Source organism: Schistocerca cancellata, chromosome 3 (genome assembly GCF_023864275.1).
Source record: "Schistocerca cancellata isolate TAMUIC-IGC-003103 chromosome 3, iqSchCanc2.1, whole genome shotgun sequence".
Lineage (NCBI taxonomy): Eukaryota > Metazoa > Arthropoda > Insecta > Orthoptera > Acrididae > Schistocerca > Schistocerca cancellata.
This window is the reverse complement of record NC_064628.1, coordinates 783472382-783496945: the sequence shown is the minus strand read 5'-3', so window position 1 is coordinate 783496945 and position 24564 is coordinate 783472382. Positions and strand designations below refer to the sequence as shown.

General features: G+C 43.9%; 1 protein-coding gene across 1 annotated transcript in view; it reads right to left on the bottom strand.

Annotated features, from left to right (window-relative positions):
• LOC126176564 (uncharacterized) overlaps positions 1 to 24564 on the bottom strand; it is a 366332-nt gene that overhangs the window by 1654 nt on the left and 340114 nt on the right. Inside the window, exon 4 of the mRNA XM_049923724.1 lies at positions 17398 to 17523. Coding sequence (XP_049779681.1) covers positions 17398 to 17523 — 126 coding nt within the window. The remainder of the gene's footprint in view (positions 1 to 17397; positions 17524 to 24564) is intronic.

The following is a 24564-nucleotide window of genomic DNA, read 5'->3' as shown; positions in this document are numbered from 1 at the left end:
TGATTGGGCCCCATGTTCTTCCACCTACGCTCAATGGAGCACGTTATCACGATTTCATACGGGATACTCTACCTGTGCTGCTAGAACATGTGCCTTTACAAGTACGACACAACATGTGGTTCATGCACGATGGAGCTCCTGCACATTTCAGTCGAAGTGTTCGTACGCTTCTCAACAACAGATTCGGTGACCGATGGATTGGTAGAGGCGGACCAATTCCATGGCCTCCACGCTCTCCTGACGTCAACCCTCTTGACTTTCATTTATGGGGGCATTTGAAAGCTCTTGTCTATGCAACACCGGTACCGAAGGTAGACTCTTCGTGCTCGTATTGTGGACGACTGTGATACAATACGACATTCTCCAGGGCTGCATCAGCGCATCAGGGATTCCATGCGACGGAGGGTGGATACATGTATCCTCGCTAACGGAGGACATTTCGAACATTTCCTGTAACAAAGTGTTTTAAGTCACGCTGGTACGTTCTGTTGCCGTTTGTTTCCATTCCATGATTAATGTGATTTGAAGAGAAGTAATAAAATGAGCTCTAACATGGAAAGTAAGCGTTTCCGGACACATGTCCACATAACATATTTTCTTTCTTTGTGTGTGAGGAATGTTTTCTGAAAGTTTGGCCGTACCTTTTTGTATCACCCCGTATGCCTGGCAGAGGGGTCACCGAACCACCTTCACAATTCTCTATTATTCCAATCTCGTACAGTACGCGGAAAGAATGAACACCTATATCTTTCTGTGCGAGCTCTGATTTCCCTTATTTTATCGTGGTGATCGTTCCTCCCTATGTAGGTCGGTGTCAACGAAATATTTTCACATTCGGAGGAGAAAGTTGGTGATTGGAATTTCGTGAGAAGATTCCGTCAAAACGAAAAACGCCTTTCTTTTAATGATTTCCAGCCGAAATCCTGTATCATTTCTGTGACACCCTCTTCCATATTTCGCGATAATACAAAACGTGCTGCCTTTCTTTGAACGTTTTCGAAGTTCTCCGTCAGACCTCTGGTAAGGATCCCACACTGTCCAGCAGTATTCTAAAAGAGGACGGACAAGCATAGTGTAGCCAGTCTCCTTAGTAGGTCTGTTACATTTTCTAAGTGTTCTACCAATAAAACGCAGCCTTTGGTTAGCCTTTCGCACAACATTTTCTATGTGTTCCTTCCAATCTAAGTTGTTCATAATTGTATTTAGTTGAATTTACGGCTTTTAGATTAGACTGATTTATCGTGTAACCGAAGTTAAACGAGTTACCTTTAGCACTCATGTGGATGACCTCACACTTTTCGTTATTTAGGGTCTACTGCCACTTTTCGCACCATTCAGATATGTTTTCTAAATCGTTTTGCAGTTTGTTTTGATCTTCTGATGACTTTATTAGTCGATAAACGACATCGTCATCTGCAAACATCCTAAGACGACTGCTCAGATTGTCTCCAAAATCGTGTGTATAGATAAGGAACAGCAAAGGGCGTATAACACTACTTTGTGGAACGCCTAAAATCACTTCTACATCTACATTCTACATCTACATTTATACTCCGCAAGCCACCCAACGGTGTGTGGCGGAGGGCACTTTACGTGCCACTGTCATTACCTCCCTTTCCTGTTCCAGTCGCGTATGGTTCGTGGGAAGAACGTCTGAAAGTCTCCGTGCGCGCTCTAATCTCTCTAATTTTACATTCGTGATCTCCTCGGGAGGTATAAGTAGGGGGAAGCAATATATTCGATACCTCATCCAGAAACGCACCCTCTCGAAACCTGGCGAGCAAGCTACACCGCGATGCAGAGCGCCTCTCTTGCAGAGTCTGCCACTTGAGTTTGTTAAACATCTCCGTAATGCTATCACGGTTACCAAATAACCCTGTGACGAAACGCGCCGCTCTCCTTTGGATCTTCTCTATCTCCTCCGTCAACCCGATCTGGTACGGATCTGTTTTACTCGATGACTTTCCGCCAATTACTACGAACTGTGACCTCTCTGACAGGAAATCACAAATCCGGTCACATAACTGAGACGATGTTCCATAAGGAAGCAATTTCACTATGAGCCGCTTGTGTGGTACAGTACCAAAAGCCTTCCGGAAATCCAGAAATACAGTATAAATCTGAAATCCCTTGTCAATAGCACTCAACACCTCATGCGAGTAAAGAGCTAGTTGTGCTTCACAAGGACGTTTTCTAAACCCATGTTGACTGTGTGTCAATAGACCGTTTTCTTCGAGGTAATTCATAATGTTCGAACACAATATATGTTCTAAAATCCTGCTTCATATCGCCGTTAATGATATGGGCCTGTAATTTAGTGGATAACTCCTGTGCGAACGGGAACGGTAACAATTACAGAAAATGATGCTGAGGACGACAGAACGCCCAGTCCACGAGCGGACAAAATCTCCAATCCAGCCGGGAATCGAACGCGGGGCTACTTTCACGGGAGGCAAGCACGTTACCACCTACCTAAGCAGGCAGACAGTAACAATTACAGTATTGCACTGAGAGAATGTCCCGACTCAAATGTCTGAGGAGAAGCCCGGCGTCATTAAGTGATTTAAAGAATATGATAATGAAATTACAAAACACAAGTGAGCCGGGTGAGGCACCAATAAGAGGAAGCCATCCTATAACAGTGGAAGTTATTCGTAAGGTTGCTGTTGCTATTAACTGACATGCAGCACATTCCCCAGGTAGTGCTAGTGGTCGTGCAGTGTGGCGAGAGTTGTCCATCCCATGGTCAACAGTATGGAGTGATGTGTGGTCTATTTCACACTGATACGGTGCAGCAATTGAAACCTCATGATCCACAGCAACGTTCTGAATTTGCTCCTCAGTGTTTGCCACAGATATAAGTTGATGGCCTGTTGGCGGGAAATAGTCTATGGAATTACAAGTCATGTTTCGCACTAGATGGTGCAGTGAATACACAGAACCACAGAATTTTTCGTACTTTTAAACCAAGTGTCTTGCACAAAGAGCCATTCATCTCGCCGTATCTGAGGGTGTGTTGCATGGAACAACAAGCACCTTTGCTCTCGGTCCATTGTTCTTTGAAGAGCATACATCCACAGGCCCTGTCAGATGGCCGGCCCCTGTGGCCGAGCGGTTCTAGGTACTTCAGTCTGCAACCGCGCGTCTGCTACGGTCGCAGGTTCGAATTCTGTCTCGGACATGGACGTGTGCGATGTCCTTAGGTTAGTTAGGTTTAAGTAGTTCTAAGTCTAGGGGACTGATGACCTCAGATGTTAAGTCCCATAGTGCTTAGAGCCATCTGAACCCTGTCAGATGTACCGTGACATCTGCATGTTATCGAGACCTCTTTGTATAGCATGTGATTCCTGCTTTGGAAGGTCGGAACTGTGTGGAAACCACTGTTTTCATGCAGGGTGGAGCTACACCTCATGTCAACTGGGTGATGCCAATGAAAAATGTGCTTAATGCATCTTTCCACGAATGTATTATCCCCAGAGGTTTTCCAGATGATTGTCTTGTAACATCACCTGATCTGAATCGATTTGACTTTTGACTCTGGGGATATTTAAAAAGAGTTTACCAGGGGTACGTTCAGGCTCTCACTGACCTGAAGACCAGTATACAGGAATATGTTGCTGAGATTCCACCAGAACTGCAGCGAGCAATGGTTGATCACATCGTTTTACGTATGCAGCATCTCGTCGACGTCTCCGTTGGTTATATTGAACAAATTGTGTTAGTGGCACTTAATAATAAAATCAACGTTATCCCTTCCTCAGTCGTTTAACCCTTTCTGCCCACCTCCCGCTTCTAGTCCACTATATATGGAAACATTTCTTGCATTCACAGCGTCAAATTTGCACCTTGTGGCCAAAATTTGAACTAATTTTCTTCTACGGTTAACCGGTTCCGCATTAACGCATTCGAACATCTACCGAGTTTCCTTGGCATACGATAATTACAGTCCACACTGGTCCTTTGTGAGTTGCTGCATTTTATAACCACCCGGTACTTGCGCATGTTTACTTCCGCAAGTCGCTTGGGCAAGTTAGTTTCAGGCAGCTGTTGCAGGTACCTGCGAAAGTGAAACTTAAGCTTCTGGCGCGTATAAAACGTTCGAACTGCTTCTGGGAGTGCAACCGCGATATTTTGACATACGCACACCCTGTCATTTTCAAGGCAGAAATGCAGTGCCATAAAGGAGTGTAAGGAAATTTGAAACCCTCGATATGCAGAGTGTATGCGGAAACACACACACACACACACACACACACACACACACACACACACACACACTGAAAATACAAGCCACCACCCAACCAAAGATGACCAATTTCAGAAGTTATCGATTGTGAATATTAATTATAAAAAGTGATGGCGTGTTTTCTTAAATCCTGCGAGGAATCCTGTTCTGTCCCTGTTCAGGAAACAGAGGGACAGAGCTAATGCTAACTCATTTCTTGGGTGTTAATATTCACTATTGCTTTGGTTATCTTTGGCTGTATGGTGGCGCTAGCGTTTACAGTGCGTGCGTGTGCATATGTGTGTGTGTGTGTGTGTGTGTGTGTGTGTGTGTGTGTGTGTGTGTGTGTGTGTTATGTTTCCGCATATGCTTTGCACACCGAGTTATTAAATTTACTTGCACACAGTTATCTCTCTGCATTTGTGCCTTCAAAATGATAGTGTTTGCACGTGTCGAAATACCGATATGCAGGTGCACTTCTTTTTCATTTTATTTGATTTCACGCAGATCCCATTTCACCACCTACAATTATTTCACGTAATAATACAAACAAGACACTGCTCTGACTACTATTACAAAATATAAAACCTAGTTGAACCAACTAAGCAGTCAAGAGAGTACATTAGTCTGACACCACTTTTACAGAAAAAGCAATTAATTTTTTTTTTTAATCCATTTATATACATGCATAATGAAACGTACGAAAATATTCCCAAATTTAGAAGTTACCTTTTATAAAGATACAAAGACGGACGAAATGGCAGATATATCTGACAATGGACCTACTAAAGGAAATTAGAGCTACTCTAAGAGAAAGATAATGGTTAATTTTTTAAACACTGTGCAATGTAGCTGTTCTTGGATGATTGCATTCATCACATTCTACTAGTATGTATACTGTCCTCGTCAGTGTCGCAGGATTCACATTGTTACAGTCCCCCGCAAAAGAGTTTTCACCAGTCGCGTAGTGACATAGGCAAGCAGAAGTTTATAGTGTCATGCTTAAGAACCAGAGCAACAGCCACAGTTGTTACATAATTATTCTTATTGAAAAAATCTTGACGAAAAACGAGAAGTTACGAATAAAAGAAATATTTGGTTGAAGAAATGGATCCAAAGGCGTAGACTATAGAGTTATGTTGTCAAGAAACAGTACTGAATGCACATAGAGGTGGTGTTGATGTCAATAAAGTTTTTTGTTCCTTCCGCAAAAACATAAAGCTCTCTTACAGTGGGAGTGGCATTTTGATAGCTAATAGAGCGCAGTGTCCTTTCGTAAATACAATAATTGTCGCTCATAACGCCACTCCTCAGGCTTATATTCGTCCAATGAGGGCCCATCAGTTTCTCAGCTGAGAAAACTTTATTCTTCATCTACCTTCTATTTGGCAACATATACTGTATTCCAACATTACGAAATACCTCGAAGACACATTGAGGTGAGGTGTAACGAGCACGAATTCAGAAAATGTCGTCCTTGTCAAACACAGCTGGGTCTTTATTCATATGACCTAATGACTACTGTTGACAGTGTATCGCAAGATGATTCCAGTTTTCTACAGACTGGGCAAAATAAAAGTGTCCCAGAAAATATTTCATGCACCTTACGATAGGCAACCCAGCTTACACATTGATGCCCCGCCCCCGCCTGTGAGGATGAAATGTTGGATTGCCTATTTTCAACGTGCACGAAAGACTTTCGGAAGAAGTTGAAGTACCACCCTGTTCCCATCACTTTATTTTTGTCAACGAAAAACTTCATGAGGGTTTTTTTTTTTTTTTAATGGACTTGTAGTCCGGGGTGATATGTTACAATACAGCATCACCGGTCTATTGCGGTCTAACTGTGTTGGTGGGGCAGTAAATTTCCACAGGGCAGTGACTGCGTCACTGCAATTCACTTTGGAGGTGTGGCGGTGGGACTTGTAGTCCCGTACCACCCTCTGACGGTGATGGTACTACATGAGTAGGGCAGAGAATTATGCCTAGCATGGGCAGGTGAAGGTGTGGCGGTGGAACTTGTAGTCCCGTACCGTTTCATGAGGGTTTGTGCAAGTCGTCTATATGGATCAAAGACTCATTGCGACTGCGAGAGGGAGAGAGAGATTATCTCTGACTCGTGACATAAAAACTCTGTGTAAATAATGTGGAACATTACGTGTAGTATGAACTTACTTACTTCTGACTGAACTGTGATTAGCAACATTGTTGGAAGCTTCCATTTTGACTACGGAATGTAATTTGATTAATTATGATAAAATTTCATCTCATACAAGAGGATGATGTATACTGAAATATAGCTATGAAGATCATTTACGGAAAAATATAATTTCATGAATGGAAAAGGTACGTTTAATTCTTTCGTTGTTATATCTTATCTCTTGTATGCGGCTTGGGACATTATTTGGTGTGTCGGAACTGGTAGGGAACTTTGCATCCTGGGAATTAATTAAAATCTGCACCACGGTCGTTTATGCTTTGATTTGTAGATTAATTTCTGGACTTTTATCAAAATTAGTACACAACTTGCACACTGATTCCCGTGATGCAGAGTGAGTAGTCATGGCACCCAAGACGGCTTCCCTACGGCGTACGGTTGTGCCTCTGACTATTTGAGAATGTTTAGAGTCTACGATGACCGAGTCCACAGAAATTTTATTCCGGGTGTTGACTTCGACTTCGAGAATCAGACAGAGTACGATTACGAACTCTGTAACTGCCCTTTAAACACCATTAATCATTTTGCTTTGTGGACTTGAGGATTCAAACAGGAATTAAAGTAATACCTGGGAGTGTGGGAGATATCTGTGTTAAAAATACTGGGGAAGTGAATTCTCTCGCCCAAAAGTTTTCATTCAAGTAACCAGATATTATTCAGTTATAATAATTTAACTTCCGTTTACTGGGGAGAGAAGTTCAGACGTTTGCAGAAGACGTTCGACATCTGTTTATCTGTGCAAACGACTTAGGACACAATCTGCACAGCCCACTTCGATTTCCTGCAGAGGAAGCTGTCGTTTACTGGGGAGTATAGTCATCAGAATACCAAAACGAATTACAGAATGATTTAAAACGGTTGAAATGGCTCTGAGCACTATGGGACTTAACTTCTGAGGTCATCAGTCCCCTAGAACTTAGAACTACTTAAACCTAACTAACCTAAGGACATCACACACATCCAAGCCCGAGGCAGGATTCGAACCTGCGACAGTAGCGCCCAGAGCCCGGCCCAGAATGACTTAAATAAGATACCTGCACGGAGCAAAAATTGGCGTTTGACCCTGAACAACATAAAATTGTGAGGTCCTCTATGTGAGTATTAAAATATACAGTTAAGTTTTGGTTACACAATAAAGCATACAAACCTAAAGGCTGTCAATTCAACTGAACACCTAACGACCAACTTAAATTGTAACCATCACATGGGGAAGGCGAACCAAAGAGTGTGTTTTATCGACAAAACACTTAGAAGATGCAGCAAATCGACTAAAGAGATTGCCTACACTACACCGTCCGGCCGTCCTCCTTCTTACAACTCGTTGCTGGGGTACGTGTTTAAAAGTATGAACTCGTAAACTTGGAGAATACATCGTACTCTGCGCGAGCCGTGTCAAGTTGTCCACACCGAGTGATGTAATTCCCGAAGAACTAAACCGATCGAAACCATACACAACCCAGAATCGTCAACAGCATACGTAATACGTCAAGAGAGCAAACAGGAAGAGAGAGAAGGAGGGAGGGGGAGAGAGATGGGGGGAGGGAGAGAGACCCCTATACAAGCAGCCATCTGTGTGTGTCAGAATATTAGCAGATCTGGTATCTAAACAAGAAAACACACAGGAGAATTGAGTCGGCGGCGGCCTTACGTTTTCACCTCGGACACCAGAGACGCTCTCTCCAACAAACAAGGCGTGGAAGAGCTCTGTCGGCGGCCGCCCCAACCAGTTCGCTAGCTGCCAGCGACGTTGTTTCTGCGTCCTTCGTTTCAATGGCATTATTGGCATTTACATGTACATTAATACTCCGCAAGCCACCTGACGGTGTGTGGCGGAGGGTACTTTGAGTAACTCTATCGGTTCTCCCTTCTGTTCCAGTCTCGTATCGTTCGTGTAGAGAAAGATTGTCGGTATGCCTCTGTGTGGTCTCTGATCTCTCTGACTTTATCCTCATGGTCTCTTCGCGAGATACACGTAGGAGGGAGCAATATACTGCTTGACTCCTCGGTGAAGGAATGTTCTCGAAACTTCAACGAAAGCCCGTACCGAGCTACTGAGCGTCTCTCTTGCAGAGTCTTCCACTGGAGTTTATCTACCATCCCCGTAACGCTTTCGCGATTACTAAATGATCCTGTAACGAAGCGCGCTGCTCTCCTTTGGATATTCTCTATCTCCTCTATCAACCCTATCTGGAATGGATCCCACACCGATGAACAGTATTCAAGCAGTGTGTAAGAGGTCCATGAGTACGTCAGAGGTCCATGATTAAGGAATTTATTGCTAGCGCACTCGAGCAGATGTAATTTCGATGGATTGCTCACGCCCTGCCTGCGATATGTAAGCTATAAGAGAATCTCAGATCAGAGAGCAGTGTTGGCTGTAGTAAGAGCTGTGTCAGCAGTAGTGGTACTAGCGAGCAGTCTGGTGCATCGAGTTGGCTGGGCCGGTCGTAGGGAGCGATGGCGGTGCCTGAGCGATGTAGTATAAGGTAAAAGCAGCCGCGCACGTATGTAGTTTGTTACAACAAAATTTTTACTATTGTTATATCAAGTCTCATGTAATTTCTAAAAAGAAAAATCTATTTAACAATAACCTTTTTTATAAAATTAACTTTTTTCACAATCATTCATCTGAATTTAATGAATTTACTAATTTTTGCAGTCCATAGTCATCCCGATTACCATAAAAAAAATCAGTTGTTTCCTTTTATACACGACAAATCTAGCGGCCAGCATTGCACTCGGCTGTGCCAGAAAAATTTCTTAGAGGAGCAGACATATACGCGTTATCCGGCGACTTCATTGAGGTAAGAATTTTCAGTTTATTCAGTATGATCTTTCAGGGCCATGACGCAGCACTGCTGACGTCCAAATTTACCAGTTTAAATTCACAGTCAGTTAATTATTGAAAGGTTATATATGAGTCACATTTTTTATTAGGAGGTTAATCACGTTATTATTGCGAGGTTACGGAATAAAAATTTGTTGGGAGGTTACACTGAATGTGAATTATATAATTATTTTTTCTTTTGGGAGGTTACAAGTGGGTGAACAAGTGTACTGTAACTACTTCCTTGACTGCATTTCCTTAGGATTCTTCCAATGAATCTCAGTCTGGCATCTGCTTTACCGACGATTAATTTTATATGGTCATTCGATTTTAAATCACTCCTAATGCCTACTCTCAGATAATTTATGGAATTAACAGCTTCCAGTTGCTGACCTGCTATATTGTAGCTAAATGATAAAGAATCTTTCTTTCTGTGTATTCGCAGCAGATTACACTTGTCTACATTGACATTCAATTGCCATTCCCAGCACCATGCGTCAATTCGTTGCAGATCCTCCTGCATTTCAGTACAATTTTCCAATGTTACAACATCTTGACATACTACAGCATCATCCGCAAAAAGCCTCAGTGAAATTCCGATGTTATCCACAAGGTCATTCATATATATTGTGAATAGCAATGGTCCTACGACACTCCCCTGCGGCACACCTGAAATCACGCAGACGCGGACACCAAACTCTTTTGGAATATTGCTGCGCTGTGTAGGATCTGTACTCATACGACAGACGGAGGACATCGCAGAAGTCCAAAGAAAGACTGCTCGTTTTGTATTATCACGAAATAGACAAGAGAATGTCACAGATATGCTAGATGAGGTGGAAATCAATGAAACAAATTCGTTTTCGTTGCCGCGAGATTTTTTTTACGAAATTACAAGCACGAACTTTCTACTCTGAAAGCACATTTCGTTAACACCCGCCTACATAGAGAGAAATTACCATTCTAATAAAACAACAGAAATCAAAGTCCGCATGGAAAGATTTAGTGTTCATTCTTCGCTCGTGATAAATAGTATAAAATGGTTCGTAGAACCCTCTGCCAAACACTTAAATGTGAACTGCAGAATAATCGGTAACGAATAGTGATAATGATGGTTATTAGGACTTACGAGACACACAGTCATTCCAGGTGAACTCGTTAAATAATACGACGAAGAAGGAAGGAGGGCCGGCCGATGTGGCCGAGCGGTTCTAGGCGCTTCAGTCTGGAACCGCGCGACCGCTACGGTCGCAGGTTCGAATCCTGCCTCGGGCATGGATGTGTGTGATGTCCTTAGGTTAGTTAGGTTTAAGTAGTTCTAAGTTCTAGGGGACTGATGACCTCAGATGTTAAGTCCCATAGTGCTCAGAGCCATTTGAACCATTTGAATCAAGGAAGGATTATGGTTTAACGTCCCGTCGGCGTCAAATTCGTTAGAGACGGGGGTCAAGGATGGAAACGGAAATCGGCCGTGTCCTTGCAAAGGATCCCTCCCGATATTTTCCTCGAGCAATTTACGGAAATCATGGAAAACCTAAACCAGCACTGCAGAATGCAGTTTTAACCGTCGTCAGCCCGAATGCGAGTCCATTCCACCTCGCTATGTAATACGTCGAGAAAAGACTATCAACGTGCTGGAAACTGGAAGTTTAATAGCAATTTTTCTTCCACATCGTAGTGAAATTACTCTGTTTATCCTAATAAGCAGAGATGGATACTCATTAGTCCACTGAAAGTATACTGAAGCGTCAAAGAAACTGGTACAGGAATGAGTATTCAAATACACAGATATGTAAACTGACAGAATACGGCGCTAGGTTGGCAGCGCCTATATAAGGCAACAAGCGTCCGGCGCAGTTGTCAGAGTTGTAACTGCTGCTACAATGGCAGGTTATGAAGATTTAAGTGTGTTCGAACGTGGTGTTATAGTTGGCGCACGAACGGTGGGACACAGTATCCCTGAGGTAGCGATGAATTGGGGGAACTTCCCATACCACCATTTCAGGAATGTACCGTGAATATCACGAACCCGCAAAACAAATCTCCGACATTGCTGCGGCCGGAAAAAGATCCTTCAAGAACGCACCAACAACGACTGAAGAGAATCGTTGAACGTGACAGAAGTGCAACCCTTCCGCAAATTGCTGCAGATTTCAATGCTGGGCCACCAACAAGTGTCAACGAAACGCCATCGATATGGGCTTTCGGAGCCTAAGGCCCACTCGTGTACCCTTGATGACTGCACAACACAAAGCTTTACGCCTAGCCTGGACCCCAAACCACATTGGACTGTTGATGACTGGAAACATGTTGCCTGATCGGACGAGTCTCGTTTCAAATTGTATCGACGGGATGCACGTGTACGGTTGTGGAGACTACTTCATAAATCCATGGACCCTGCATGTCAGCAGGGGACTATTCAAACTGCTGGTGGCTCTGTAATTGTGTGGGGCGTGTGCAGTCGGAGTGATAGGGGAACCCTGATACGTCTAGATACGACTCTGAGAGGTGACACGTACGTAAACATCCTGTCTGATCACCTGCATCCATTTATCTCCATTGTGCATTCCGATGGGCTTAGGCAGTTCCAGCAGGACTGTGCGACACTCCACACGTCCAGAATTGCTACCGAGTGGCTCCAGAAACACTCTTCTACGTTTAAACACTCGCTGGTCACCAAATTCCCCAGACATGAACGTTATTGAACATATCTGGGATGCCTTGCAACGTGATGTTCACCCCCGCGTACTCTGACGGATTTATGGACAGCCCTGCAAGATTCATGGTGTCAGTTCCCTCAAGCACTACTTCAGACATTAGTCGAGTCCATGCCACGTTGTGTTGCTGTATTTTGCGTGCTTGCAGGTGGGCCCTACACGATATTAGGCAGGTGTACCAGTTTCTTTGGCTCTTCAGTGTAGAATAGTGACTTACACACAAAGATCCATGTTTTCTCGCTGAAAAGACGTTCATTCTCTTGCAAAAACACCTCTGAAGAAAATTCTCTCTCTCTCTCTCTCTCTGTCTGTCTCTCTCTCTCTGTCTCTGTCTGCCGGCCGGGATGGCCGAGCGGTTCTAGGCGCTACAGTCTGGAAACGCGCGACCGCTACGGTCGCAGGTGCGAATCCTGCCTCGGGGATGGATGTGTGTGATGTCCTTAGGTTAGTTAGGTTTAAGTAGTTCAAAGTTCTAGGGGACTGATGACCTCAGAAGTTAAGTCCTATAGTGCTCAGAGCCATTTGAACCATTTTGTCTCTGTCTCTCTCTGTTTGTCTATATATCTATCAATCTCTCTCTTTTTCTCTCTCCCGTTCTCGCCCCTCCTACCCACAGATCTGCGACCGATACATAGTTTTCCTAAGAGTCAGTACATGCGGCTGTTCAAATGAAGGCATTTTTAAGTTTCAGTTCTGGATGGCATTGCTATTCTTAAAGACAAAACACTAAATCGATAAACCAGTTATGGGGAAATGTACCAGCTGTGGCCGTTTTGGAAGGACGTTTCCGCCATTTACTTGCAGTGGCTTATGAAAAAGAATGGCTGTACGTGGGTTCCAAAATAGTTCCGACCTACAAACGACTGTGAAGTCTTAACTGTTGCGTGAAGTCACTCAATAGAATTAACACAATACTGCTCTGCACTAGAACTCTTCACTAACATCTATAAACCCTGACAAGCAGCTCCGTGGATCGAGAGGTATAAAGGGGTGGAGGGGCGAAGAGGGGGTGCTCTTCCAGTATTAAAGCGTATCCCACGAAAATTCAGGGAAAATGTACAATAATATTTGGATCATGCATAACTAATGATTAGCCTGAAGCTCCAGTTTGCCAGAATACTAGAAAATATAATCAATAATGTGGACGAGAGCATAACTTCAGTCATTATTGTGCCGAATATCAAATGTGGCTGATATACGTATTTTTTAGTGAAGGAAAATAGTTCATTCTGTTTACAATACCGATTGTCACTTCGAAAGAGCTGTGCAAGTAAATAGCTGCAAGTTAAGTTCAAATGGTTAGAGTCATCTGAACCATTTGAACTTAACTTGCAGCTATTCTCTCTCTCTCTCTGTCTCTCTCTCTGTCTCTGTCTGCCGGCCAGGGTGGCCGAGCGGTTCTAGGCGCTACAGTGTGGAATCGCGCGACCGCTACGGTCGTAGGTTCGAATGCTGCCTCGGGCATGAATGTGTGTGATGTCCTTAGGTTAGTTAGCACTATGGGACTTAACATCTGAGGTCATCAGTCCCCTAGACTTAGAACTACTTAAATCTAACTAACCTAAGGACATCACACACATCCATGCCCGAGACAGGATTCGAACCTGCCACCGTAGCAGCAGCGCGGTTCCGGACTGAAGCGCCTAGAACCGTTCTCAAATTAATTAACAGAATCATTATTTCACCATATTACGGCACTAGACGATGCGAGGTTAATTTGTTTGGGAACCAGGATATGCTGCTGTTGAAGAAAAAGTAGAACCATTTGAATGAAAAGGCCGCATCGTTTCTCTCTTTTTACGGACTCGACTACTCGCCCCTTAGCTAATATCTTCCTCAGCAGTCTTCTGACGAGCTCACAATGTTTATCGACCTAAATACACCAGGATATGCCAGTAGGGGAGTTGAAAAGTTGAGTCTGTTGAAGGTGCACAAGGGAAAATGACGCCACCTAATCATGCATAATTTCACTGACAGCGGCCTCAAAACCTTATATGTGTGTTACTGATATCTCGACCGCTTACCTTCAGGCCACCTTCAGAGTGGGCTGGCAATGCGAGCGCTGTACCTTCAGTCCGTCAGCTCACCCGGATGATGCCCAGAAGGTAGTAGTAGTAGTAGTAGTAGTAGTAGCTTTATTCATCCGAAGATATATTTTTTCAAGGATATAGGACATTTCAAAGTATTTGAAAATTTAGATCAATTTAAAATAAGCTAATTCATATACACATACATTTACAGACTTCTAGTTAGAAAAAAATGTTCAAATGTGTATGAAATCTTATGGGAGTCAACTGCTAAGGTCATCAGTCCCTCAGCTTACACACTACTTAACCTAAATTATCCTAAGGACAAACACACATACACCTATGCCCGAGGGAGGACTCGAACCTTCGCCGGGACCAGCCGCACAGTTCTAGTTAGAGATAATCATTAGATTTACTCCTGGTATAAAATACTATTTTTACAGATAACTTATTAAATAATGTAATGCGACATTGTTCACCCATATCTCACCATCAGTCACTGCGCACACTATACACACATTTTTTCATAACAAAGTGATCTCTGGGCCATTTACTGTACCGCAACTTCCCATTTGCTATCCTGGAAGACTGAGTCTGTATCCGTCCGTAATGAGTGAAATGTTGAGCTCAGAAAGAGGAAGAGGTGTTAGTATTGTGCTATGCATAGCTTAGAAGTAAGTATTTCTAGAAAGGAAAAAAACCTAAATTTAAGGTATATGTGGAATGTTGGATACATAATAATCATTATTATTTATTTGCATAACATTTTTTTATCAAACCCCTACTCTGTTTTAGCTAGCTAAGTAATCATTCAATGTATAAAATGTATTGCATAACAGGTACTTTTTAGCTGACTTTTTAAATAAGTGTATTTTTGCAATTTCTTTAATCTCTTTTGGTAATTTATTGTACAGTTTTATTCCTTGGTAGGAAATGCTGTTTTGAGTTTTATGTTTATTTTTTCTTGGTGAATGTAAGTTGAGTCTATCTCTTGTTGCATGGTCATGGACAGAGCTGTTTGTGCAGTAATTACGAATGTTATTTTTGATGTGTGCAACTGACTGGTAAATGTATTCACATGGGGAAGTTAAAATCCCTAGTGTTTTGAACAGATCTTAACAATGAGCTCTAGTAGTACTTTTGGTTATTATTCTTATGGCTCTTTTCTGGAGTTTGAAAATTGTGTTCATATTTTGTGCATTTGTTCCCCAAAAAAGAATGCCATAGCTAAGAATTGAGTGTACGTATGAATACTATGTAACTAAAAGACACTGCATGTTACACACTGATGATAGAATTCTAATGGTATAACATGCTGATGACATTCTGTTTGCAAGTACCTTTGTGTGTTCACACCACTTCAACTGAGAATCAATACTCATTCCTAGAAAGTTTGCATTTGTTGCACAGTCTGTAGAGGTGCCATCTACATTTAATTTAATACTGTCATTTTTTCTCTTCAAATTGAAATTCGTGGCATTAGTTTTCTTTATGTTCAATGTCACTTTATTGCTTATTGACCAGCCATAAACTTCAATCAGCGAAGAGGATTTCTTCACCATGAGTAACACTAGTGGGAAAGTCATTGATGTATATCAGGAACAGTATTGGTCCTAATATGCTACCATGCGGAACCCATATATTAATGTATTTTGGTTCAGATAAGTGTTTTACTAAATGTTTGGATCTGTTTGAAGTATGTGTTATCTCTGCGGCTGAAATACTGGGTGATCAAAAGTCAGTATAAATCTGAAAACTGAATAAATCACGTAATAATGTAGATAGAGAGGTACAAATTGACACACATGCTTGGAATGACATGGGGTTTTATTAGAACCAAAATACTACGAAAGTTCAAAAAAATGACCGACAGATGGCGCTTCATCTGATCAGAATAGCAATAATTAGCATAACAAAGTAAGACAAGAAGATAATGTTCTTTACAGGAAATGCTCAATATGTCCACCATCATTCCTCCACAAAAGCTGTAGTCGAGGAATAATGTTGTGAACAGCACTGTAAAGCATGTCCGGAGTTATGGTGAGGCATTGGTGTCAGATGTTATCTTTCAGCATCCCTAGAGATGTCGGTCGATCACGATACACTTGCGACTTCAGGTAACCCCAAAGCCAATAATCTCACGGACTGAGGTCTGGGGACTTGGGAGGCCAAGCATGACGAAAGTGGCGGCTGAGCACACGATCATCACCAAACGACGCGCGCAAGAGATCTTTCACGCGTCTATCAATATGGGGTGGAGCGCCATCCTGAATAAACATCGTACGCTCCAGAAGGTGTTTATCAGCCAGGCTGGGGATGATGCGTTTCTGTAACATATCGGCGTACCACTCACCCGTCACGGTAGCAGTTACAAAACCAGAATCACGCATTTCCTCGAAGAAAAAAGGCCCGATAACGGTAGATGTGGTAAATACAACCCATACCGTGACTTTCTCGTCGTGTAATGGAGTTTCCACGACAGTTCTAGGATTTTCGTTAGCCCAAAATCTGCAGTTGTGGGCGTCGACAGACCCTCGGAGAGTGAAATGAGCTTCGTCGGTCCACAACACGTTACTCAACCAATCGTCATCTTCCGCCGTCTTTTGAAACGCCCACACCGCAAATGCCCTCCGCTTCACTAAATCGCCAGGTAACAGTTCATGATGCCGATGGTTTTTGTTCGGATAGCATCGGAGGGTACGCCTCAGTGCCAACCAAACAGTAATGTATGGAATCCCGGTGCGACGTGCAACTGCACGAGCGCTGACTTCCCCGTGCATAGACGAACTCGCTACAGTCTTCATTTCTTCCTGAACTGTCTCAGTAGCATTACGCCTTGTGCTCGGTCAGCCACTACAGAGTCTATCGTCTAAACAACCCGTGGCTTCGAACTTCGAAATCATTGTGGCCACAGCTGCATTTGTCAACAGACCTTTACCCGTTCGAATTCCCTTCCTATGGCGATAGGATCGTGACGCTGAACTAGCACATTCCCCATTCTGATAATACAGCTTCACTAAAAGCGCCTTTTCAGGTAACATCAACATGCTGCGACTGCTGGCGCATCTGATTCTCTCTCTCACTGCAGCTCCTTTCATACACGATTGTCATATGCACTCACTGACGTTTTGCTGTCCAGCGCCATCTGTCGGACATTTTGTGAACTTTTTTTTGTTCTAATAAAATCCCATGTCATTCCAAGCATGCGTGTCAATTTTTACCTCTCTATCTACATTATTCCGTGGTTTATTAAGTTTTCAAATTTGTACTGACTTTTTGATCACCCGGTATCTGCAAGCCAAAAATCTAGTGGTCAGGTCAATACGCAGTGAAGCTATGAAGACGCACATGTGTTGCTTTGTCTGTTTGGCTTTGAAGTTTACCTGCGAAGATCCCGATGCCGAAGAGGTCTCCGCAGGGCAGGTACGCGATGGTCGTTCCCAAAGCCACCGCCGCGACGCCCACCGCTGCCAGCCACCGCCGCGGTCTCAACGTGCGGCACCATGCTTCTGCACACACATAGAAACACACACATGGCACAGTGCAGGGGAGCAGGACTAAGCCGACAGACTGGCATGCACTCATAAAGAGAACTACTTACCGGCGAATATTATTACGTTAGACGTCAACAACTACCGCCCAATCTCACTTCTGACTGCCTTAACCAAAATTCTTGAAAAGTAATGTACTGTACAGTAGCTTCAGACCTTTGTAAAACCAATGTTTTAACAAAATGTCTGTTTTGTTTCCAAAAAGGTTTTTCAACGGAAAACGCTATATATACTTTCACTAATGAAATATTAAATGCTCTGAGTAACCGGAAGTCACCCGTTGGGATTTTTGTGATCTCTCAAAGGCTTTTGATTGTGTGAATCATGGAACAGGAAGAAGATGCTCTGATATGCAAATTATTAGCTTTTCAGACCATTTACACAAGGTTGGCGCCGGTGGCGACACCTACAACGTGCTGACATGAGAAAAGTTTCCAACCGATTTCTCATACACAAACAGCAGTTGCCCGGCGTTGCCTGGTGAAACGTTGTTTCGATGACTCGTGTAAGGAGGAGAAATGCGTACCATCACGTTTCCGACTTTGATAAAGGTCGGATTGTAGCCTATCGCGATTGCGGTTTATCGTATCGCGACATTGTTGATCGCGTTAGTCGAGGTATGACTGTTAGCAGAATATGGAATCGATGGGTTCAGGAGAGTAATACGGAACGACGTGCTGGATGCCAACGGCCTCGTATCACTGGCAGTCGAGATGACAGGCATCTTATCCGCATGGCTGTAACGGATCGTGCAGCCACGTCTCGATCCCTGAGCCAACACATGTGGACGTTTGCAAGACAACAACCATCTGCACGAACAGTTCGACGACGTTTGCAGCAGCATGGACTAACAGCTCTGAGACCATGGCTGCGGTTACCCTTGAGGCTGCATCACAGACAGGAGCGCCTGCGATGGTGTACTCAACGACGAACCTGGGTGCACGAATGTGAAAACGTCATTTATTCGGATGAATCCAGGTTCTGTTTAGAGCATCATGATGGTCGCATCCGTGTTGGCGACATCGCAGTGAAAGCACATTGGAAGCGTGAATTCGTCATCGCCATACTGGCGTATCACCCGGCGTGATGGTATGGGGTGCAACTGGTTACACGTCTCGGTCACCTCTTGTTCGCTTTGACGGCACTTTGAACAGTGGACGTTACATTTCAGATGTGTTACGACCCGAGGCTCTACCCTTCCTTCGATCCTTGCGAAACCCTACATTTCAGCAGGATAATGCACGACCGCATGTTGCAGGTCCTGTACGGGCCCTTTTGGATACAGAAAATGTTCGACTGCTGCCCTGGCCAGCACATTCTCCAGATCTCTCACCAATTGAAAACGTGTGGTCAATGGTGGCCGAGCAACTGGCTCGTCACAATACGCCAGTCGCTACTCTTGATGCATTGTGGTATCGTGTTGAAGCTGCATGGTCAGCTGTACCTGTACACGCCGTCCAAGCCCTGTCTGACTCAATGCTCAGGCGTATCAAGGCCGTTATTACGGTCGGTGGTGGTTGTTCTGGGTACTGATTTCTCAGGATCTATGCACGAAAATTGCGTGAAAATGTATCCCAAGTCAGTTGTAGTATAATATATTTGTCCAATGAATACCCGTTTATCATCTGCATTTCATCTTGTGTAGCAACTTTAATGGCCAGTAGTGTATATTAATGACTTGCCATTCTATGTTCACGAAGATGCAAAGCTGGTACTTTTTGCCGATGATACAAGTATAGCTATCACACCCAACAGACAAGAATTAACTGCTGAAATTCTAAACGATGTTTTTCAGAAAATCATTAAGTGGTTCTCTGCAAATGGGCTCTCATTAAGCTTTGACAAAACACATTATATACAGTTCCACACAGTAGATGGAATGACAACATTAGTAAATGTACACTTCGATCAGAAACCTGTAGCTAAGGTAGAATATTCAAAATTTCTAGGTGTATGAGGGTTGAACTGGTAAAAACACACTGATGATCTGCTGAAACGTTTGAGTTCAGTTACTTATGCTCTTAGGGTCATTGCAAATTTTGGCGATATGCATCTCAGTAAATTAGCTTACCACGCCTATTTTGATTCTCTGCTTTCGTATGACATCATATTCTGGGGTAACTCATCATTGAGTAAAAGAGTGTTCATTTCACAAAAGTTGGTAATCAGAATAATTGCTGGAGCTCATCCAAGATCATTCTGCAGACACTCATTTAAAGAGCTAGGGATCTTCACTGTATCCTCACAATATATATATATTCACTTATGAAATTTGTTATTAACAATCCAAACGAATTCAAAACTAATAGCAGTGTCCATGGCTACAACACTAGGAGAATGGATGATCTTTACTACTCAAGATTAAATCTAACTTTGGCTCAGAAGGGGGTAAATCATGCTTCCACAAAAGTCTTTGGTCGCTTATCTAACAGCATCAAAAGTCTGACAGATAGCGATATGGCATTTATAAGGGAATTAAAATAATTTCTGAATGGTAACTCCTTCTACTCATTAGATGAATTTTTGAATATAGTAAGTGGGTAATTTCCCCACCCCACACCCAAAAAAAATTTAAGTGTCATTTAATATTTTGTGTAATGTAATACCTCGTATAGACACCTTTTATTAACCTGACACGTTCCGCATCATTACGGAGTGTCGTATTCATGATCTATGGAACAAGTACTAAACTAATCTAATTACCTTCCGATTTTCTTACCGTTCAACTAAATTCTACCACAAGAAAACAAGTCGCTTTGCTGTCAACCTTTCCCGAGGATCTGAGTCACTGCCAGGCGTAGGACTCGGATTCAGTTCTCGATACTGCAAAGGATTATTCCTTGGTGGGAGAACAGGAACGGGTGGACTCAGACTCGTGAGGCCATCTGAGGAGTCACTTGACTGAGGAGTATCGGTCCGAGGTCTGGAAAGCTGGCAACAGCCGGAAGAGCAGTGCCCTGACCACACGCCCGTCCACATCGCATCCACATATTGAGAAAGGCAAAGGATGACAATGCGGCCAGTCACCACCCTCCACTTCTCATCTAAGATATACACTACCTGACAAAAACGTGAAGCAGGAGGAAATGAAATGTTGAGTAGGTATGAGATGTTCTTTCACTGAATCCAGAATCGAGCCAAAATTACGAAGAACTCGACTGCAAGAGCCCAGTATGATGCACTTCCTCTGATCTAGATGCATACACTGATTCAGTTGTAGAGGGTGTCATCAAGTTATTGTATCCTCCCCTCAGAGAAGCTGCCCACAACTGTCTTCGATGGGCATGGGGCGAAGTTGACGTCATGGCTTGTCCGACAAATCTTCTGTCGGGGACAAATCTAGGGATGTTGCTGTGCATGGAAGTGCCTCAACATCACGCATACAATTCATGTGTGGATGAACATTATTCGTTTGAAATTTGGCACCACGATATTGTCACATGAGAGTTAATACCTTTGACTGCAGGACGTCTGTGACTTACCATTCTGATGCAGGGCTCCCTCGATCACTACCAGCCATGACTTTATGTCCTATCCGTTGGCCAAGAATAACATCGTTGTGCTTTCCACAACATTGGAAGAGTGAGACCTCAACCCAAGTCGCCGTAATACGCTCCAACGATGACCATCTAGGCTTGAGCAGAACAGCGATTCATCACTCTACAAAATGCAAACCCGTACATCAGTAGTCCATGTTCCCTGCTCGCGGTAACACCACAAAAGTAGATGTTTGTGTTGTAGTGTTAATGGTAGCTTATGCACGGGAATATAATTTCCTAGACTGGCAGATGCTAGCCTCCGCCAGCTGGAGTGGCCGAGCGGTTCTAGGCGCTTCAGTCTGGATCCGCGTGACCGCTAAGGTCGCAGGTTCGAATCCTGCCTCGGGCATGGATGTGTGTGATGTCTTTAGGTTAGTTAGGTTTAAGTAGTTCTAAGTTCTAGAGGACTGATGACCTCAGATTTTAAGTCCCATAGCGCTCAAGAGTCATTTGAACCATTTTTTGCTAGCTTCCGACCAATGGTGGTGGATGACACAGAATGTTGCAGAGAGTCCATTACCTGTTCCCGGATGGCAAGCATAGATGTGAAGAGGTAACGACGTGCTTGGTGCACAACAATGTGATCTTCCCTTGTAGTGACCGAACGTGATTGACTGGAACCTTGACGACGAGTATGCTTCCCTAATGCCGTCCAACATCAGGCCACTGTCACATCCAAATGCCCCATAGTTCTTGATATTGCACGATTCGTCCAGCAGACCAAATGGAGACCCACAATGGGGCCCTTTTCGAACTCTTTCAGTTGCTGATAACGCTGTCTCACACGAGTACGCCACATCTCCGTGCCATTCACAGTGATCCCTCAACATCTGTCCCTGCTGACGCTTTTTAAATAACCTATGAGGTTGCTAACAATACTATAATCGAATGATACTAATGCACTATCCTGCTTGTTCAATATGTCATTGGAATTGCAACTCTATACCCGCCGGCAGTCGGTAAGAGTACGAAGTTACGGTGACATCCGATCATGTATTTTGCGTACTGCTCTGTTTTTGGCAGGCAAAAGTAAGAGAAAAATTCCTCCGCTCTGGCCACAGTATAGCCACTTGCGACCGCCAACCGCCGTGTCATCCTCCGCCAAAGCAGTAATTTGGATGCGGTATGCAGGGGCATGGTGTCGGCCCAACGCTCTCACAGCCATTGTCAGCTTTGCAGGCCTTGGAGTTTGTACTTCTCATTCAAGTACCTCCTCAGGTGACGTCACGAGGGTGATGATGATGATGTTTGGTTTGTGGGGCGCTCAACTGCGCGGTTATCAGCGCCCGTACAATTACCCAATCTTTGCTCAGTCCAAATTTGCCACTTTCCTGGATGATGATGAAATGATGAGGACAACACAAACACCCAGTCATCTCGAGGCAGGTGAAAATCCCTGACCCCGCAGGGAATCGAACCCGGGACCCCGTGCTCGGGAAGCGAGAACGCTACCGCGAGACCACGAGCGGCGGACGAATCACGAGGGTGAGTGCGCCCCATTACAGTCCTCACACTCCTGCCTGGCAGTACCGGGGACTGAACCTCGGTCCTCCGCATAGTAGACATCTACGGTAACCACTCAGCTACGGAGGCGAACTTTTTTTTGGCAATGTACACGATGATTATAATTAAAGTTAAACTTTCAAAACGCTGTAGAAATAACACCTCTGGTCAGAATGACGTCAAATTGCAACGGAATATTATCGGAGAAGGGGGAAAACGTATGGCAGAAGTAAAAAAATAGTGTGAAAATTGATCAATAGATGGTTTTGCATGTGTTAGAATACGTAAATGAAAACACCTGTCATGCGCACGACCCGTTGAACTTGGTATAAACACGCTGGGTACACGGCTTTTCCTCCTTTCGCGTCTGCGACGTTCGCCATGACTGTCTCAATGCAGCATCGCGCCCTCCTTGTAAAGCTGTAATACCAGAATGATGAGTGTGCACATGTCGCTCTGCTGAAGTTCCGGACACTGAAGGGTTTGAAAGAAGACGTTAGTCCGAATACTGCCGTGGGTCTGGAGAAAATGATTCGGAAATTCGAAAGACGTGTTCTTTTTTGGTGTGCAACCTGGTAGAGGGAGGAAACGAATTGATTTGACGTCAGTGAAAGCACTGGCCGAGGCAATGCAGGGTGGTGCACGGAGAATTGCCCGAACATTGGACATACCCGTGAGCACGTTGCGTAAAATCCTACGAAACATCCTTCTCTGCTATCCATTCAAAATTACCCATGTGCACGAGTTGCTTGCTGTTGACCTGCCAGCAAAAGCGGCTTTTGCTTTAGGATTTCTTGCTCGCATGGAAGTGGACACTGATTGGCCGTGGAAGATCCTGTGGACAGACGAAGCCCATTTCCATGTGACAGCATATGTCAATACACAGAATTGTCGAATATTGGCAACGGAAAATCCACGCGCAACTCAACCAGTAACACTCCATACTAAAAAGGTAAATGTGTGGTGCGGGTTTACGGCATCATTTATCATAGGGCCATATTCTTTCGAAGAAACAGGTGCTTCCAGTCCTGTTACCTGTACCGTCACTGGTAAGCGCTATGTGTGTCTTTTGCGCAACCATGTCATTCCAGCTGTCCAACAGCGCGGATGTGTGGATGGGATCATTTTTATGCAAGATGGCCCACCTCCGCACATTGCGAATCCAGTTGAGCAGCTGTTGACGCGTCATTTCGGAAATGCTAAAATTATCAGCCGCCATTTCCCTACTGCCTCGTCGTCCCGATCACCTGATCTTAATCCGCGTGACTTCTGGCTGTGGGGCTATCTGAAAAATGTTATGTTCAGTGTTCTGATTGCACACTTAGCTGCAGTGAAGGCACCCATTGCGCAACACATTCTGAACATGACCCCGGGAACACTTCGATCAGTTGTGCTGTTTGCCGGCCGCGGTGGTCTCGCGGTTAAGGCGCTCAGTCCGCAACCGCGCAACTGCTACGGTCGCAGGTTCGAATCCTGCCTCGGGCATGGATGTGTGTGATGTCCTTAGGTTAGTTAGGATTAAGTAGTTCTAAGTTCTATGGGACTGATGACCACTGCAGTTAAGTCCCATAGTGCTCAGAGCCAGTTGTGCTGTTTCTCGATTTCAACTTGTTGCAGAAAACGGTGGCCAGCATATTGAACATGTTTTGCGCCAGTCACACGGAAATAAATAATCCGATTTGATTTTGACTGATGCTTTTATGCCGTTTTTGGCCTCAGGACAGTTAAAAACCGATGTGATTGATGCATTTTATGCGGTTTTCGGCCTCAGGACAGTTAAAAACCGATGTGATTGAAGCTTTTTGTGAGGTTTTTGGCGTCAGGACAATTAAAAACCGATTTTTCCAATCCGATGTGTTATGAGCTTGCCGTTTTTGGTGGACTTACGTAACTAACACATCATACCTGTGTACCCGTGCACGCTGAATAGTACAGTTAATTTAACATCAAACATACA